The 19617-nt window shown below is 41.4% G+C and overlaps 1 protein-coding gene across 1 annotated transcript in view; it reads right to left on the reverse strand.

The window, feature by feature from the left end:
- SMURF2 (SMAD specific E3 ubiquitin protein ligase 2) overlaps positions 1-19617 on the reverse strand; it is a 1116208-nt gene that overhangs the window by 309606 nt on the left and 786985 nt on the right. The window contains exon 9 of the mRNA XM_086930925.1: positions 16195-16279. Within this exon, the coding sequence (XP_086787051.1) occupies positions 16195-16279 (85 nt within the window). The remainder of the gene's footprint in view (positions 1-16194; positions 16280-19617) is intronic.

A 19617-nucleotide genomic window follows, 5' to 3' on the forward strand; every position in this document is an offset into this window, starting at 1 on the left:
GGATTTAGAAAGTGGTGTGGCGAAAAATGTTGTACCCCAATTTAAGAAGCGAGCGAGCGAAGCGAGCGGGCCCGAACTGCAAAAGGAGGGTGCGGGGGGTTCTCCCCCCGCAAGAAATTTTTGAAAAAAATGTATTAAAATGGTGGGTTTTACACCACATATTTACTGCAAATTGTTGAAAAAAAAGGGGGATCCAAATATAGCATTTTGAAGCACATGTATGAAGAAAACATTAGATTCAAATAAAAAATGTGCCCAATCCTCAAACTGGTCTGCTTGCAAAATGACCCCCAAGCCAAGCACATACAACCAACGGAAACAGGACCTTTAAGTGTTTCCTACCTGTAACACATCTCTGAACCAACTATGTTTTCATTGTATATAATAATGAAAATGCTGCAGTTTGTTCTTATTTATCTTATGCAACTTACCACCATTGACAAAGCCTATGGTCCTACCTAGTTGTAGGTTTAATGTCACTCGTATTATATATCTGGAGGCAATGACAGAAGAAGCACAATACCAGTGGGGCAGCACACCATGCGAAGTACAGATTTTTAGCTTAACAGTTTTAAGCCACGCTCATAATTACATTGGCTGCCCCGACGAGAGACCCCCATAGTTTGTTCATCCCACTTAAGCCCCTGCACACAAACTTTGCTTACACTTTTAATGAGAGCCCTGGGAAACTGGGACGCACAGGTTACTCACATGTAAATCAGAGAAAGAAAAATAAACACCAAGCTCCCTGGAATACACAGACTAACATTTGACCTCTGTCTTTGATTGCACAGCTAATGTGACAAGATAAGAACAAGATATAAAAGCGTGTTTACAGAAAGGAGGAAAGTGGAAACACACAGTATACAAGATTTTGGCAATGGAAGGGACAAACCCGACAGCCTAAAACAAAGCCAGCAAACAGAAAATGTGAGTTACAAACCACACAGCTAATGGTAAGCAACCGACAGTATGCATTCCTGGATTAACTTTCTGAATGTCCCCAATGTCTTTAGCAAACCAGACAGCTATGCGGTTTGGTTGGCTGAGACGTAAAAAAGTAGTTATATGAATGTAAGCAGTGGAAGGATAGATGCCATCCAGTCAAAGCGATTGTAAAGAAGCTATTTTCCAGGGGAATGACAAACACGAGAGGAAGAAAAGACATCAATTAAGAAGCAAGCAACAAGCGATTAGACAGGCAACTAATGATTAGCAATGGGCTGGCACAAAGTCCACTGGAAGCTTTTGATATGGTTCCCAGAATGTCTTCTACGCACAGATAGCTAAAAGGCGGCTGTAGGCAAGATCTAAAAATAACAGATGAAAGCCAATGCCTAGATCCTTGCAGTGGGAGAATGGGACTATTGGGCTACTAAGGGTTTGGCGGGCTGAAGGGAGAGGATGCAAATGCATGCGTGTGAGCGAGTGCATAGCTGGAAAGATGAAAGCATGTGTGCATGGATGAAAAGGTATATGTGTGAAAAGATGGATGCTTGCCGTTATCTCCCCATTTTGAGGGCAGAGAAAATAAAAGCTTCCCCCGCTCCATGAAACAGAGAAATCTGGGAAAAGGTTGCATTGTCATGGCTATGCTGGGATCAGGGAAAGTCAAGAGTCAAGTCCCAGAACATTATGCCATTTTGTTTCGAGTTTAAGTCTGGTGCATTGAGGAAAGTATGGCCACAACACAATGGGGCCACTGACCGTGCACAGACACACATTGGTGAATGTATTAATGCACCAGTGTCGGTAATGCTGCGTCAATGGATGCCTTTGAGTGGGAGTGTACATGGATGGCTAAATAGTTATGGACACGTGTCTGGGTGTGACTGGATTGATAAAGGAAGGTGCAGATGTAGCGGCAGTCAAGAGCTGAACGCCTAGGTCTATTCATAGCCTTCTCTAAGTAACTGCTTCTAGAAGCCACAATTTTACAGCTGTAATGTGTGTTACAGAAGAATTTCTCCTGAAAGGTAGCATCAGAAAAAAAAAGCACAAAAGCACATACAAATTCCAGGTGCTGGCCAACTTTTTATGTTAAATGTACAGGCTTGTAAATGCTGAACTCAGTGGTAGAATGGGCTCTTTTTGCCTCTCACACTCCTCAGGGCATGTTCAGTGGGAGAAGCAGGAATCCTACTAGTGACAATGAATTTTAAGGCCTCTCACATTTTGATCATAACCCATGTGGTGACAAATTGAATAGGCTCTTGAAGACACATGGCCTCATACCTAGTATTGATTTAGTTGCAAAAGAAATCCTGAGTCATGTAACGTACCCAGGTAGAGGAAGGACGTCCTTTATTGATTTTATCACACTATCTAAGGCTTGGGCTAGAAAGATGTGTACGTTTAAATTGTAAAGAGTTTTCTGAATGACCATAACCCACTTTTTTTAGGCCTTAAACTACGGCCGCCCTTGGTGTCTATGAATGGGATGGTTTGCCACATCGAATATATGAAAAATAGGGGTGTGCGCTATAAATGGAGGGATGACTAACCAAAGGTCTTCTTAGCCCAGCTTGTGGAGAATCAGAGGGAGCACTTTGAGCTTTGTCTCAGTGCTGAACCCAATCTGGGGTTGGTACTAGTGGCCTTTGCCAAAATTTGTAAGAAGCAAACTGAGAAATTAAAATTAACACTATTTAAGCAACACCATGCCAGAGGCACAATAAATGGTTTGATGACTCATGCTCACCAACTCATCTTAGCCTCATACAAGCAGGTTAGTGAATTAAGGAGAGAATGGTGGCGACATACCTCCCATTATGCGCAACTCCTGGGATTAACTGTATATTATCTTTATTTGTGAGTTGTATAAAGAACAGAGACCACAGCAAGGGAAACGTCATGTGAGGAATTGAAATATTAGGAAATGTAAAGAGGCACTCGAGTATTTGCAACTCATCCGAACCGATGAGGTATGCACAACTCTTTATAGATTCATTGCCTCCGTGGAAAAAACGCAACTCTTTATAGATTCATTGCCTCCGTGGAAAAAGCGTAGTTGGGAGATCCTCTCTCTCACCAATGACCCCAGCACCGCCAAAACTAACCTACACGAAGGAATGAAAGAAGTTGCCGAATGGATGAAACACAGCCGTCTGAAACTGAACTCAGATAAAACAGAAGTCCTCATCTTAGGTACATCCCCCTCTGCATGGGACGACTCTTGGTGGCCGGAAGCCCTTGGAAAAGCACCCATCCCGACAGACCACGCACGGAACCTAGGCGTCATCCTGGATTCTTCACTCTCAATGAACAGACAAGTCAGCGCCGTATCCTCATCCTGCTTCAACATTCTTCGCATGCTCAAAAAAACATTTCGCTGGATCCCCACCGAAACCAGGAAAACAGTCACCCATGCTCTGGTCACGAGCCGACTGGACTACGGAAACACCCTCTACGCAGGGACTACCGCTAAACTCCAGAAGAAACTCCAACAAATCCAAAACGCCTCAGCCAGGATCATATTAGACATCCCACGCAACGAACACATCTCTGGTCACCTGAAAGACCTCCACTGGCTACCCGTCAATAAGAGAATCACTTTCCGAATGCTAACCCACGCACACAAATCACTCTACGACATCGGACCAGAATGCCTCAACTCACGACTGTCCTTCTACACCCCCTCCCGCCAACTACGTTCTTCCAGCCAAGCCCTCGCCACTGTACCTCGCATCAACAAGACCACCATGGGAGGCAGATCCTTCTCATACCTGGCTGCTAGAACATGGAACTCACTCCCCACTTACCTTCGCCTTACACAGAACCACCTAGCATTCAGAAAGCAACTTAAAACATGGATATTTGACAAGTAATCCTCCTCCCCTTCCTAAGCGCCTTGAGACCCTCTGGGTATGTAGTGCGCTATATAAATTCTTTGACTTGACTTGACTTGACCTCCAGACTAGCAGCCTGAAACACGGATATTGGTTTTATTTGCACCTTCTTTCTACTTACCCTGACAGCTTCGTAAGTATAATCTTGGCAAGACTTTTGGTAACACCCAGCAAACCTACAACAAATTCAATTCCCAACAACACAATACCAATTTATTTACGCTGTGGTGTATTAAAATGAAGAACCAAACTATGCACCAGTCTTAAAGAATCCTCTAAACAGGGATCAGAGGGCACCAGAGTCCATTGGTGCTGCAAGCTCATACCCGTGGCAGAAATCACAATGTACAACGAATGATAAAATAACTTCAAGTAGATTTTTCTTGTTATTTGCACAAGTAAAGCACCAAAATCACGGAGGAGGCACTAAGTTCTCTGTTGACTTATTTTTTCTTATCCAACATAGTGGAGGGGAAAAGGGCATTATACGACCTGGCCACCCTTCAGGTACAGCACTGAATAAACATGGGTCCTCCACTTGAGACAGTACAGTTTACAACGAACACATAAAAAAAATACTCCATGTCTGCGCTGTGTGGTGCTTAATTTGAGTCAGCGTTTTTCGGGGCTCTGCACCTGCACTTAATTGTGTCAACACCAGTCGATGCTTGTGGCAAGGTCTGGCTAATTTAGAGATGACCACAACCACAGTCAATTATTAATTCAATATACATTACAAATTACTACTACCTGATGCTCACGCCATCTTAACAGCTTTAGGGGCCTAGAATAGTCTGAATTGTCAAACTTGTAGGCGTGTGATGGTTTGGAGTTGTTTTGTTACTATCATCGGCTGCACTTCATGGGGCAATGTGTGTTGCAAGCTGCAGTGGCCTCCTGAGAGGGCCCTGCCACTTGTGATGTTTACAAATGAAGCACTTGTGCTGTGTTGTGCGAGAGGTGTGAAGGTGCTGCTTTAGATGTTACTACTCAGAGCAGGCGCTGAGACTCTGCGAACCGAACTGACCAGTGCAGCTGTCTGGCTGGCGTGAGATGAAGGTGCTGCAGTTATCTTTAGTACCATGCACTTCATTACGGTGCTCTGAAAATCTGACTCTCGTAGATGAATAAGACTTTACTTACTTGTCCAGCACTAAGTAGTGGTCGAAGGCACCTTGGCAGGAGGGCTCCTCAGCTAGCAGGGGCCACCCCTGGCCCTTGACGGCGGCCATCATCAGCAGGGCTCTCAGCAGCGGCCAGCAGCAGTCACCCCCCCATCTCGGAGGAGAACCAGAGCAGTCCATGAAAGAGGAGGGGGGGGGGGGGGGGCAGGGAAAGGACAGTGAAGTGAAGGCAAGACGACTGAAGGCCCACGAAGGAAGACCGGCTCGCTCCAAGAAAGAAGGATGAGGCGCCGAGGAGTCTGGGAGTCTCCGGATGTGCAGGGGTCAGGTTGGGCACTCGCACATTACTTATCTCTAGTCTTCATCCCTCCTTCTCACCTTCCTTAATCCTTCCGCTTTATGAACGGTGCTATTTCCTCTGAGGCGCACACACTCTGAAATCAGCCCATGGAGATTAGAACAAATCCAGGGGTCCAGTCTGCCCAGAGACGACTAACCCTTTCTACCACAAGCACTGGATGCAGATGGCTCTTACGAGGAAGGCTGCAGCTGCCTGTTGCCTTCCTTTTGCTGCACGAAGCCCTCCAAAGTCCCCGCTGCAGGAGCCCGCCATGTTTTTGAAAAACCATGGAGTCTGACATTGCGACGCTGCTGGGTGGAGTTAGTGATCCTACCCCCCACACGTGATCGGAGAGGTGGGGGGTGTGACTTTCCTGATTCTCCACTCCCTGATTGACGTGAAGCCCCGGCACTGCAGGGCTTCACGGTAAGACGCCCGGGGCTAATTGTATCCCCGCGGCATCAGGGGGTGGAGACTGGAGCACATGTCTATGTTTTTGCCGAGCTCATGACATCACAGACCTCAGGGCTGCGCGATCGTGAGCCCGGCAAATACTGAAGACCTTGTCACTCAGCGCCAGCGTTACTGCAGACTGCCTCATCGCAGAGTGAGTAGCAGGCAGTGTGCAGCAGCCCCGGCCCTGAGAAAAATAAACTAATGATGGGTGTTTAGGCTGTGTACATTGATTCACTGTTTAACATAAAACAGTGAGTAAAACACGTTGCTTTTAGTTGGCAGTGCCAAATAAAGTAAAGGGGGCGGAGCCCTGACGCCCTCAACGAGAAACCGCCTGTTCACCGCAGTCATCTATAAATGCTTTTGTAACCTAATGACCCTTCTCAAGGGCACTTCTCTCTGAAAGGAATGCTATTTCATTAAGCTCTTTTTCAACTGTCGGAGTTCAGCTTTCACTTAAGTATTTCACATGCTGCCTTTCTGCACTTCAGATAACATATGTTCTGTCACAGATTCTCAACGTGATTTAAAAAAAAATAACTTTTCTTCGACAATAACTACAAGGAGAATCATAACATATGGCCTTTTTTTAAATCAGCCATTATTCTGTGTATTTATATGACGCATTTTCAGAATGTCTTTCGATGAAATGCTGTTATTTCTTAAAGGCATTCTTTCATGAGGGCACAATATTATTACCACAGCATTTGCGTGATTTAATGGAGGAAAATAATTTTCTGCCTTTGGAATTTTTATGTGAGGAAATTTTGTGATGCAACACGTCCTTCCAGCTCAATGTTTTGACTATATTGTCTGCTTTAAACTGCGTTTCATAAAACTCATAACAGCTTTTTGGATTAAGTGTGGTATTCTTTTTCATACTCATATTTACAAGTGTGCTTGGTTTGTGCAACATATTGAAGGGCAGCTTTTGTCAGATGTCTAATCATAAAAACGGCAACAAAAACTCCAAATTGTCTTCTTTTCCTGACACGCGTAAACAGTCGCGTAATATGCCCGTTAAAGGTTCACCTCCATCACCACCTAGTCCATCTTCAGTCCCCTCAACAGCAGACACAGGGGCAATTATGAATCGCATACTAGAAGAAATTTCATCTATCAGCTGCCGTTTGACAGAGATGAACACTAACATTTCTTCCCTTACATCAGAAACCAAATCCATTAGAGTGGACATTGCGCATTTCCTTAAAAAAACAGAAGGGATAGAACGTCGCTTAACAGTAGAAGAAAATAAACTTCACTTGGTACAAAGCAGTGATCAAGACTTTCTATTTATCCGTAGTAAGATTGTTGACTTGGAAGACCGCAATAGAAGAGACAACATTCGCTTTTTCGGATTTCCAGAAAAAATTGTATGCTAGAACGCCAGGCTATTCCTATGTGACCTTCTTCCCAAGCTACTAGGCATTACTTTTGACCAACCATTAGAAATCCAACGTGCTCATCGTATTGGACCACATCGTAAATCTCCGAAATCTCGACCAAGACCCTTAATCGCTCGTTTTCTGCGACATGAACAAGTCAGACAGATACTAATGTTAGCACACACGCAAAAATCTTACATCTATGATGGTCATCAGATACAAATGGCAGCAGACTTCGAGAGAAACCAATGAAAGACGGAAATTATTTTTGTCCATGAGGCCGCAATTGCAGAAGTTGGACATTAAGTATGGCTTGTTCGATCCAGCGCGTTTTCTCATTACTAAAAATGGTGAATCCAAAGACTTTTACAACCCTGAAGACCTACAACATTTTCTTAACAGCCTATCGAACCAGGATATGGATGTGCAGCATGTTCCTCCTGACCAACATTGTGATCATTCTACATAACCTCAACAGCTAACAGACTCCGCAATTTTGGGGAAGTTCGTCATTGAGGTAGAGATTTGGACCGCCCTCTCCGTGCACACGGTGATCAAACATCTATTTTACAGCCGGAGACCACTTTGGCACAAGAACACCGTAGAGATAAGACTCGATCTCCTTTGAAATATGCATCAGATGGAAAATAGACATAGTTGTTATCCTCATGGTTGCATTCTCTGTTAATATTCTTTCTTATCCCGTCCCTTATGGAGCTGAGTTAGTACTCAACTCTTATGTTACACCTGTAATTTGCTTTTCAGTTAGGGGAGGACAAACAGGAGTATTAATTATTTATTATAGGTGCTTATAATCATATATTGTTTAGTATTTAACTCTATAACTATATTTAATATGTATCCTATTTGAGTTCTTTTAACAGAAGAATTACATCCCCAAATATATGCTGTGTCGATTTGTCTGTTATGTGATGAATGCTTTGAATAAGTTGATATTTTCATCTTTTATGAACAGATTCTCTATCCATTTTTACGTTTGAATTTTTTTCTTAAACGATACTAATGCTCCTATTTCTAGTTATTTATCTTTAATACATGTTACTTATTATTACCATGCTACATTAATTGTATTTATGATTGATAATTTTAACTGTTTGCCATACCTTTTAGAATAGTCTATTTATGCTTTGTTATGATTGTATTTTCCCTCTTAATACATGCTCACATATGAATTTAGCCTCAAGAGGAGTTTTCTTCTCTCTATTTTTTCAAACTTATAGTCCTGGCTAATACTTACATTAATACTCCACTCTCCTGAGGGGGTTCGTACTCGTGGTGGTGCTCCAGTGAACCCAGACCTGCAGTTAAAAGTTTAAAGTTACAGACAGCAGGCCTATATAAATGTTGATCTTCCTTCCTATTTCCCACAGGCCCGTTACCCTGATTGCATAATTTAGCTTGATCTTCTTCATATACTTCAATACAGATCTCCTTTTCCTTTTATCATCCTTTTCTTCTCTCTTACATTCTTCACACAAGTTCTTGACATTACACCTCTTCGGTTTCTTAATAGCCAGAGTAACCATCTTCCCTTCCTGCCCTCTCCCCCTTTCACTGTAATCACTTTGTTCTTTTCACCCTTTTATTACTCTCGGTTTACTATATTGACTGTTAATAACTTTTGAATATACCCCATCATGGTTAGTACCCATCCTCTATCTGTTATTACATGGAACGTACATGGCCTCACCCATTACATTAAAAGGAAGCAAGTCCTTTCTTATTTGCAATCCAATCATGTGGACATAGCCTTATTACAAGAAACACACCTTGATGAGATGGAATCTGACAAACTCAGTAGAGATTGGGTAGGGAAGGTCATTTTTAGCAGCATTCACAAAAATGATCCTACAAATATTAACCCTGTCCGTAAGTGCTGAGTTGCAATCCTTATCCGGAGATCACTTCCAATTTAGATTTCCAAAACCTTGTCAGATCCTGAAGGTCGATATGCATTTGTTAAATTGCGAATTGGGAATTCTTCAATTTGTCTTGGATCAATATATTCTCCGATTGGTACTAAAAAATCTTTTTTCCTTCAACTGAATCGTCTTCTCTCAAAGATTAATGCCTCACAATACCTTATTTGTGGAGACTGGAATTTGGTACAAGATCCTATTCTAGACAAAACTGGACAGTTTGATAGAGCTAATGCAGCAGATAGGGCCATTTTAAAAGATATACTTTCTGACAATGGTTTGGTTGATCATTGGCGTTTCAGTCACCCACAAGACAAGGAATATACATTATTTTCCACCTTGTATGGCACATTTTCCCGCTTAGACTATTTTCTTCTATCACACAAAGCGGTTCCACTGGTCACAGATTCTAAAATCCTAGAAGCAGCATTATCCGATCATTCTCATGTTCTTTTATCTCTTGATCTAGGTTTATCCAAACCAGGGCATAAACCATGGCGTATGAGCATACAGAAATACAGGACACCTGTGGGTAAACTTCAATTACAATCCCATCTCCAAGATTATCTCTCTATTAATCAGGATTCTGTTGCTTCTAGGAGAACACTATGGGCGGCAGCTAGAGCCACCATTAAAGGGCAGTTAATGCGTGACGCAGCTCTCGTTAATAAGAATAATATTGCAAAACAAGCAGAATTAGAACAGGATATTCAACATTATTCTCAATTATATATATATATCAGTTCCTACTTTACAAAATCGCAAATTATTAGAGCAAGCACGCATGTCCCTAATGGTCTCTTTACATCTAAGGCTGAATACGCTTTGCAAAGAATGAAAGGGAGACAATACACGAACATGGGGAGAAGGCTGGGCGATTGTTAGCTGCACAATTAAGTCAGAGAAAAGCTGCTATGGCTATTCCAGCTATTCGATCGACTCAAGGTGACATACTCACCAGGCCTCAGGAAATAGTTAATTTATTTTCAATTTGTCACTGATCTACTGTTTTATGAAATTGATATCTATTATGTATTTTATTGTATAATTCAATAAAAAAAAATCAACAAAAAAACCCCATAAATTGGCTCAAAATGTGAGCATATATGAAATGTCAACCCCAAGTTAAAGTCCTATTGGAGCATGATGAATGGCTTCAGGGTAAAGGTGAGTCAGACCTGTGATTAAATGCATCAACATGCTATTTAAGAGGAGGATTGATAAGGCAAACAGAAAAAGTTCGAAAGGGATAATTGATAACCCTTAATTGTGCACACTGCAAGGTCTTGCTGGGCCATGGACGTAACAAACTATAATACATCTAAAATGTTGACCTGCAGAGGGTTGATATGATGAGTGCCATACCAGGCAAAAAACCTCTCTCAGCATAGATGGACTTTGTCGAAGGGAGTCTAGCTGCAAGGATAACAGACTACGGTGGCCGGCAATTCAAACGCATTCGACTGCTGCCACTCAATCGCTACAATGTTGCTGAGACAGGAGGTCCTCCTAAAGTGGTAGCTGAATTGAGAGCAAAAGCTCAGACGCTCTGGATACCATCCTCTCCTGTTCCAGTCTAGGACTATTAAGATCAAGTGGATGTGAACCTCTTTCCGCTGAAGAGGGATTCTGGAAGAAAGTTGGAACACAAATAGTCTGATTGACACGAAAATAAGAAACATTAGGTAGGGTGATATGTGTTCTTATGACAATTTTATGCTTGTAGAAAACTGTGTATGTTTCCATAAAGAATAAGACTGGATCTCACCAACCCTAGGGGCAGATGTTATGGCCACTAAAGGCAGTGTTCTCTGAAATATGCTGTATAGTAGCTTTATGAATAGGCTCAAATTGGGACACCTTATTTGGAAAGGACTAGCTTAAGACCTCAATGAACAAAGTCTCCTTAAGGGTGGGCAAACCTTTTTATTTTCTTCTAGAACGCCGTTCTAAGCTGGGGTTTAAAAAAAAAAAAAAGAGGATTGTGAAGGACTTTCTTTAGCAGTAATGGCTGCTAAATGTAGCTTTGCTGAGTAAAACTGCCTGACAGCTTTTGCCGACTCAAAAAGGTATGGCAGTACCACTTCTTTTTAACATTTGCTTGGACTGATGTTTTTCTGAACATGCCAGATGCAGTTCCTCTTCCATGTGGAAGAATAAGCTGCTCTAATTGAAGATGCCTTGCTTCTTTTAAAATGTTTATGCAATTTTGCACAAGAATCCATTATCCATATTGGAAACATTGAGGAGATAAGCTTTCAAATTCAGTGATTTAAGGTTGGGAAATGCAGGATCTGGCCTCTGAACTTGGACAGGAGACCCGATCTGCATGGAGTCTCTTGTGTGATTGTTTCAATAGTTGTAGATGGTTGTGACCCTGCTGTGGCCACTCTTGCAAATGAAACTACTTCTTAAGCTCCATTCGCAAATTATATTGTGCATTCCTGATTCTCTTGAATCACACTGTTGAGATGATCCGGTCCAGTATTCTGGACACCAGGTCACCAATGGTCTCATGTGCAAGGGAGCAAGAAAGAAGCAGGATGCTACTGTGCAAGTGATAAAATATTATTGCCAACAGGTGTTTCCCGTGAAGAAGTTTCCAACACTTGTTCCAAGACCGATAGAACACAGTCTTTCCTCTAAGGGGCACTCTTGCTAATTGAGTGTTTGAGACCACTCCCAGGTAATGGATGGCTTGTACTGGAAATGCAATTGATTTTGTGTGATTCCCTCTGAGTCCCACTTGTTGAAGAACAGAGTGTCATATTGTAGTGAAGTGGACATACTGATTTTAAGATCTTTAAGTGCTAATCGTCAGTAGGTCTAGACAAACATTCCCATCTTTTTGAGATGTGCCACCACCACTGAAATACAATTTGAAATAGTCAATGGTGCGGACTTGAGTCCAAAAGAAAGGGCTTCATATTGGATACTGCACACTAGGAAACGTAGAAATTTGCAATATTTCTTTATGGTGGGAATGCAAAAATATGCATCTTGAAGATCTTTGTCAAATGTTGGGGTTATATCTGGTGACGTGCCAACATATGAAACGTCTCTTTATGCACTTGTTTATTCTTCTGAGGTCTAGGATGGGATGATACTCATGCCTTTTTCCGTTCTTTGGAATCAGGAAGTAACAGGAGTAAGCTTCCTTTCAATGTTGGGCTTCAGAGACCAGTTCCAGAGATTTATGTTCAAAAGGGTTTTGTTATCCAACTGGAGTAACTTTCAATGGTATTGATATGCCCTCTTCAGAGGAATGGATGGAGGATATTATTGGAACCTCAGAGAATAGCTATTTTACACAATATTTAGCAACCCTCTGTGTGACTTTGTGCTACTTGTCCATATGCTTTCTAAAGCAGACCCCTGCCAGAGTAGAAAGCATGGGAGGGAGGGAGAAGTCACTGTTTGGAATGTCTTTCACTCAGCAGCAAGTATCTGGAGGCTGCCCCTTGCTTTTGTGGACTTGTAGGGTGTCCACATCGTAAGTAGTTTTGATGTTGCAGCAGGAGGTGGGATAGCTAGGGCAACTGATGGTCTTTAACCCTCTTTAGCTAGTAATGTTATTAATAAGGTTTGCACTGATATTTGCTGTACTCAAGCGATATCTGGTATCTGTCAAAATGCGACCTATCTAGGAATTAAAATATCAGCAAGTACCGATAGGACACTTAAAATGAATTATGATTACTTTCTAAAGGAAACTGCCCTAACTTTGAAAAAATGGCATAAGTTACCGATAAGTTTAGTAGGGCGTATTAATCTTGTAAAAATGAAGATTTTGCCCAAACTGCTTTACCTATTCAGGTCAATACCCCCTACAACCTAGTAAACTTTTTTTTAAAAAGTTGGATGGTATATGTAGTAGCTTTGTATGGGGCTATAAAAAAGCACGCAGGGCAATAAAATTCCTGGCACTACCAATTGATAAGGGGGGGCTATCGTTTCCAAATTTCAGGTTATATTTTCTTGCCACTTTTTTTCGCCGAATACATAGTGTTTAAAAAAATGAAAGTTCACTTTATTATCACCACTACATGTTGGGACCGGACAGTAGTCAATTCTTGTTTCGCATACATGATCCTAACTACTACAAACGACAAACGTGTAAAGTTCAAGACAGCTAGACATATCAAAAATATTTGGGATGAAGTCATGCAAACCGATATCTTGGTTTTCAACGCGGATCTTAGACTTTGGTACAACCCAGGTTTACCTAGTATTTTTTCAGATAGGGCAGGAAAACTTTGGGCTAGGTTTGGCATTAATACCTTGGGCGATTTGTATGGTCCGAATGGGTTTATGGACTTCGATACACTCAAGTGCATATATAAGTTAATCAACGATATGTACTTTAAGTATATGCAAATACGAGATTTCTTACATTGTAAAATGAAGATTGTAGACGTGGCCACATCGGATATATTAAGATGCCTGTATTCAGAAAAAAACATCTCTCATAAGTATAGGGTATCGCTATCTGACATCTGGTCAAACTGATGATACTGTGAAACTAGCGGCTAAATGGTCATCAAGGCTCGATATGAACATTAACCCCACCCAGATATCCACCTCATTATGTCACATAAACTCTATTGTCCAGTCTTCTAATCTGAGGTTACAACTGTACAAAACTATCACGCAGCTATACTACACTCCACAACGTATATCTAGCTGGTCATCGGGTGCACAACTTTCTGATAAAATAAAATGCCCGAAATGCGATTTACAAGCTGCAGGCATAGAGCATATGCTATACTCATGCCCGATGTTGTCTACTTACTGGAAGGGGATAATGGATGTTTTAAGGGACAAACACATTAATACTCCAACTATCACAGCACATTTGGTTTTACTGGACATTCAAGATACTCTAAGTCAACATACAGATTTAATATCTATTGTATTTGCTTGTGCCAGGTTAGTGTTAGCAAGATCATGGATATCAAAAGAAACTACGACTGTAATGGATTGGTGGACTTTAATTAACGAAATTAATGTGATGGAAATCTCTCTAGCCAGACTTAGAGGCCCTAGGGCCTTGTTAAAGAAAGAAAACATTTGGCGAACCTTTTTTGATCTATGATACTTGTTCTTTATTGCTTCTCTCACTATCTTGTACTACACGAGGTCAAGTGAATATTGCCTTACTTTTGTACTTTCTGTTCTTAATAATATGTTCAAGCTGTTCCTCTGGTTATCGATGAAAGTTGGAAAGTGTAAATTTACTTCTTTTTTTGTTTTCCCTTTTTCATATGTATATACATCTTATATTTTGTAAACTGTATTACGCTTATACTCTTGCAATAATAAAAATATTAAAAAAATAAAATAAAATAAAAAGATATTTGCTGTACTCCTTATGTATTTCAAGGCCCACAGTATGAAGTGACTCTGACTCTGCCAACATAAGCTGTGTTTCTTTATTGCTTGGACGCCAAAAAGATTGGTACCAGATAATGGCAGATTTGAAATCCTTTGTTGATTCTCAGATTTCAATCCGGTAAGTCAGAGCAACAAATGGCAAGCCCATGACAGAAGTCAAGAATTTCCCACATGGACCTATCGTACCGGCCAAGTAGGGCAGTGGCACTTATCTTCATGGCAGATAACTTGGCAAATTGGTGAAAGAGCATATGTAGGGAGTGCACCCTCTCTAGGTACCTCAGATCTTAGGGACTCTGCCTCTTCAGACCTGCATTGATCTTCCTGTAGACCATGTGGTCTTATCTTCTCCCTGCCCTTCAAAGTTCTCCAGGACATCATCTAGCAGAATTCACAGGAGTCTGGACTAGGAGAAGAAGGAAGGCACACAATACAGATTGTGTGATGGCCTGCTTGAGCATTTTGTCTCCTACAGATGGAGAAATTCAGAAAATGGGGTGCTTCTCGTAAATCTATGTTTTAACTTTTTTTGTGAACACTTTTCTCATCACAGAAGTAGATAGTGCCTTCAATAAACGGTCTCCACTCTGACTTCTCCAGGACTCTCAGAGGTGGAAGAGTGTTTCTTAACTCAGTTTTTCCCCTTTTAAGGCAGGACTCTTATCCGTAAGTCTCTTTTCGTGACCCTTCTGAATTGGTTTTAGAGGATTCCCTTCCTCTAGGACGCTCTCTTTTTATGAGACCAAGATGTTCCCTCACCTTTATCTTCTGATGATGGGGTCCCTTTAACTTTTTCTGAGCCCAAAGCAGGATGTTGTTCTCTCTCTGGCTTTAAGAGTATTTGTACAGAAAGTGAGGCAATAGTTACAATCCTTGGGAAATCAGAGGTATGGTAGCCCTTGAGGGGAAGAGTGCCTTGGGAGCTGTTTCCTGATTGGCTGAAGTTTGGTTCTTATCAAAATGATGTGAATTTGTTAGCAAAGCTGCTTGATCTGCTTTGCAATGCTTTCCTCTATTCTGCTCATTATAATTACAATGAGACTCCCACCTAGACGATGAGGAAGATTCAAGCGTGTGAATCATCGAAAGATTCAATACTGGAGAATTAAGCATCCATGGTAGGAAAGACAAAATTGAAATTGTGCCAGGTGGATGGTCTTTAGAGGGTTAACATTCTTGTGACTTCACAACATGGGGGCCCGCAATGATAGTAAGGAATGACAATACTCTCAATACTTTCATCTCATGGCAGTGAAGGGCAGGCTGACTATATAGAAGTCAACACATTGAGGGAAATGCAGAGAGTAATAGTCCTTATCCATTGCTTAAAATAAGAGCCAAAGCGTCCTTGACTTCAAAGTACCAATCTAACCTAATGATTACCAGATTAAATTATTTAAAAAAAAAAAATCAGTTCACAGTTTTCGGAAAACTCACATACACTTATCAAGTTTGCAATGATTACAGATTCAGAATTTGTATTAAATGATAGGGCACCGGTCCATGGTACTAGGATTATAAATACCATGGTCTGTCCAGTAAAAGAAAATAAGAACTGAAGAACACCGCAAGAAACTATAATAACAAGAAAGCACACACAATAAAGAACACATTTAATTTGTTCTCTTAACCATTAATCATTTACATTTTCAAACTGCGAAAACAATTTTCAAACACAACACAGAGTTATTTGTAAGCAGACCCTACCTAGGTACTCTTGGATCGTGCCAGGTGCTTACACCGGTCTGGGTATGTAAAAAATAGACTTGTCCCTGCTGCGTTGTCCTTTGTTCTATTTCAATAAAAGATAGAAATAAACCTCAATAAGCAATTAAGTCAACAAGATTTCAAATTTCAACAACCTATATCCTTTATTAACTTATAGAAGTCCAAAAAGAACAACGTTAAACACATACCTGGTAAAATTATACAGGAAATACTGTTGTTGCAAAATTGGTGAACTTCTCAAACAATGGTCCGTTTAATAGAAAATATCACTTACGACTGACAGAAATATCTAACAGAAAGTGAGATATGGCACAATCGTAGTCACCAGGGCATTGAAATATAACTATGTAACCTTTCAACTAAGATTGGTATAGTGGAATGATCATCTAACACTGTGATGAAGTAGAGTTATTTTCATGTTACCATCTTAATTTCTAAAATCAATGCTTGGTCTGGCAAAGATCGTGTTGTGAAACTAACGACTAGCAGTCCAATTAATTTAAGGGGCAAGGCATGTGAAGTGTCAAGGCAAGCTATGTACTACTAAGCAGAATGATGTAACAACGAGATTACTGTAGGAACTAGCAAATATGCAGATTTTACAATATTAAAGCCTTATGGCCCACTACTGAGTGTTATAGCGCTTGTTAAAAAATCCAAGCCTGAGTTATAGGCCCGAGCCCCAGGGTTGGACTATCATGGGGAAAGGGCCTTTAACAACAGATAGAGCTTGAGTCAGAAGGGCTATAAAGCTATTGGAACATTCTACCCACTGAAGGTAAAATGTTTGAAATTAAAAAGAAAGAAACAGGAAGACAAACATTGGAATGGTGGAGAGGAAGGCATAAACCAGCCATAATAAACCCTGAGCCACCCCATTGTCTTCAGTGGCTCTTCCAGTATTCCAACGTTCTAAAACTCTTTAGATCATAGGGTATTTTTTCTACAAACGTGTGTAATGGTTTATCAACTTTTTATAAAATATTAAACTTGTACTTTTCCAATATCATGCAGAAGTAAATGATCAGGAAAGCAGGCATTAACTAGTAAAAGAAAGTGAAAGGCATGAGGAAGGCTGCTCAAAACCACTGAACATTTAAGCCCTAGAAGTTGTCCACATTACACAAGTGGGGTGGGAACACCTATTGAGTGACGGATGCTAGAAAACATGCCAAAGCTGAAGGTGGGAAATGCCACAAGCACATACAAAGTTCTCCCACGTGTCTGAGGGTAGCTCTCATATGTTTTGAGTGTTCAGTAGCCCTGAATTCTCCAAGTGTCACCAATGTGGAGATGGTGGCTCAGTTGCAGGAGTGTGGTTATCAATGCATCAGGTGCAGTGGCACAGAGGATCATGTGACTGAGTGCACATTGAGCTTCTACTTTTACAACCTAACGGGTAGGCTGAGGTGCTCAGTGTTGTTGCTTATGTTAGGGCCCATTGCAGGGTAACTATTCCAGTAACTAAATCTGATCGAATTAGGATTTGGAGAAATCTGTGATTTCAGCAAATGAGAGAATATCTGTATATAAACCACCTGATCTCATCGTCTAGTAATATTTCAGCAAATGGGACAGAAACATAGGCTTAATAGCAGCCGTGGCCCGTGCAGGTAAGAGTGGTGGGTCGGTAGGGCCAGGTTGGGGTGGGGGGTGGGATTTCGACAGACGGCCACGAGGGGAAAATAAATTATTTATTTAATTTTCCCTTGTGGTCGTCTGACTAATCAAGCCCCCACACCCTACCCGGGCCTACCGACTCACTGCTCTTACCTGCACGGGCAGCGGCTGCTTAATAGCTTGATGATTTTGCAGCTCAGAATAAAGCATACCAGGAATGGTACTTGGCAGGACCACAGCTGAGTGGGAGGACACCAATATAGCATTAATCTGGCAACTGAAGGAGAATCTTTGTCAAAGAGGAATCCAATACATTTTATGATGATTGAAGAAAAGGCATCCAATGAAAAATGTTGCTGCCAACCACCAAATATCTCCACTATGTTACAGGTTACTTTTAGAGATCGCTTTCCCATCTAGTAGCCACAACCGGGTTGCTAACACTGGGAAACTGAACTGTAGGTCATGCTGTAATAACCATCAACTAAATGCAAATGTAAGTGAGACTTGAAAGCCAGATTAGAACATCCAGCCAAGAATAAAACATACTTTCAGAGCTTGGAAGATACTGACCATACCCATCTCAGTAATGCCGGTGGAATTGGTGCAACAGGGATACAAGAGGGTATTTGAGAACCAGAAAGTTATAACTTTTTTCAAAACATGCTGAAGCCTGGAGGGCACTTAAGGCATTTGAACCCGGGGGTGAACAGTTAAGAAGTGATGTGGACTGCTATAAAAACCCTGGAAAATAGAAGCTTGCTTTTGGTATCTGAGCATGAAAACAAAAATACTACTTTCTCACAAGACATTGCGTCATGCATCTTTGAGAGGTTCCAAAAACAATTGTCCCACCACTAGACTGCATAGGACAGGGGTCACCAACCTTTTCTGTAAGAAGAGCCATGAATGGTTAATGAAAATTCTCCTGAGCTAATAATATTTGAGATGTAATAGCTATCACAGACAACATTACATTAGGGGCCACCATATACAAAAACTACCAACAGTGATCACTTGAGTGCATCAGGACCGGTTGCTAGCAGTAACAAAAATACTTGTCAATATGGAATGCCTCTACATGGATAATACATAATAGCCACGGGTGTAATGCGGGCCCTATAGACATATGACTGTCCCTGAGAGGCTGGGACTACAATTCCCATGACCGCACGCGGTACATTTTGGTCCGCTTGCGGTAAAGCACCATGGTGAACAGCCCAGGATTTATTGTCATGCCAGTGATAGGTTCCGAGGCATATTTTATACTCATAAAACAGAGACCCACTTTTGTAATGCCTGTATCTGTGCAGATGGCTTAATACTAAATACAATACTTGCGTAGTCGCGATTACATGCCCCAGTAACCTGATGGGGGACATAGTCTTTGTTTTACGTGATCCCTATACACATGATGTTATTCTTTAGAAGCCGGGACAACAATTCCCATGACCGCTTGCGGCTTGTGTTTCGATGCAGTGTCAGACAAATCAGACCGCAGCATCGATAAACAAATATGACCGCCAACAACGCCTCGGTACCTCCCCAAACAGCCCAGATGGCAGCGTGGAGTAGCGACGGAGAGGTGAGGATGTCCTTGTTGCGTTTTTCGATTCTAATCTTTGTGTAGCTGTTGGCTCTGAATTGCCGAGCTTGTATACATGTTTTTCGGTCTTACTACATCTTGGGCGAGTTACTGCACGAACAATGCGTTAACCGCTCATGAAACAAAATCGGCAGTCAATGCTTTACACTCTCTATTTAAGTGCTAAGGGGCTTGTA

Source organism: Lissotriton vulgaris, chromosome 7 (genome assembly GCF_964263255.1).
Source record: "Lissotriton vulgaris chromosome 7, aLisVul1.2, whole genome shotgun sequence".
Taxonomy (NCBI): Eukaryota; Metazoa; Chordata; class Amphibia; order Caudata; family Salamandridae; genus Lissotriton; species Lissotriton vulgaris.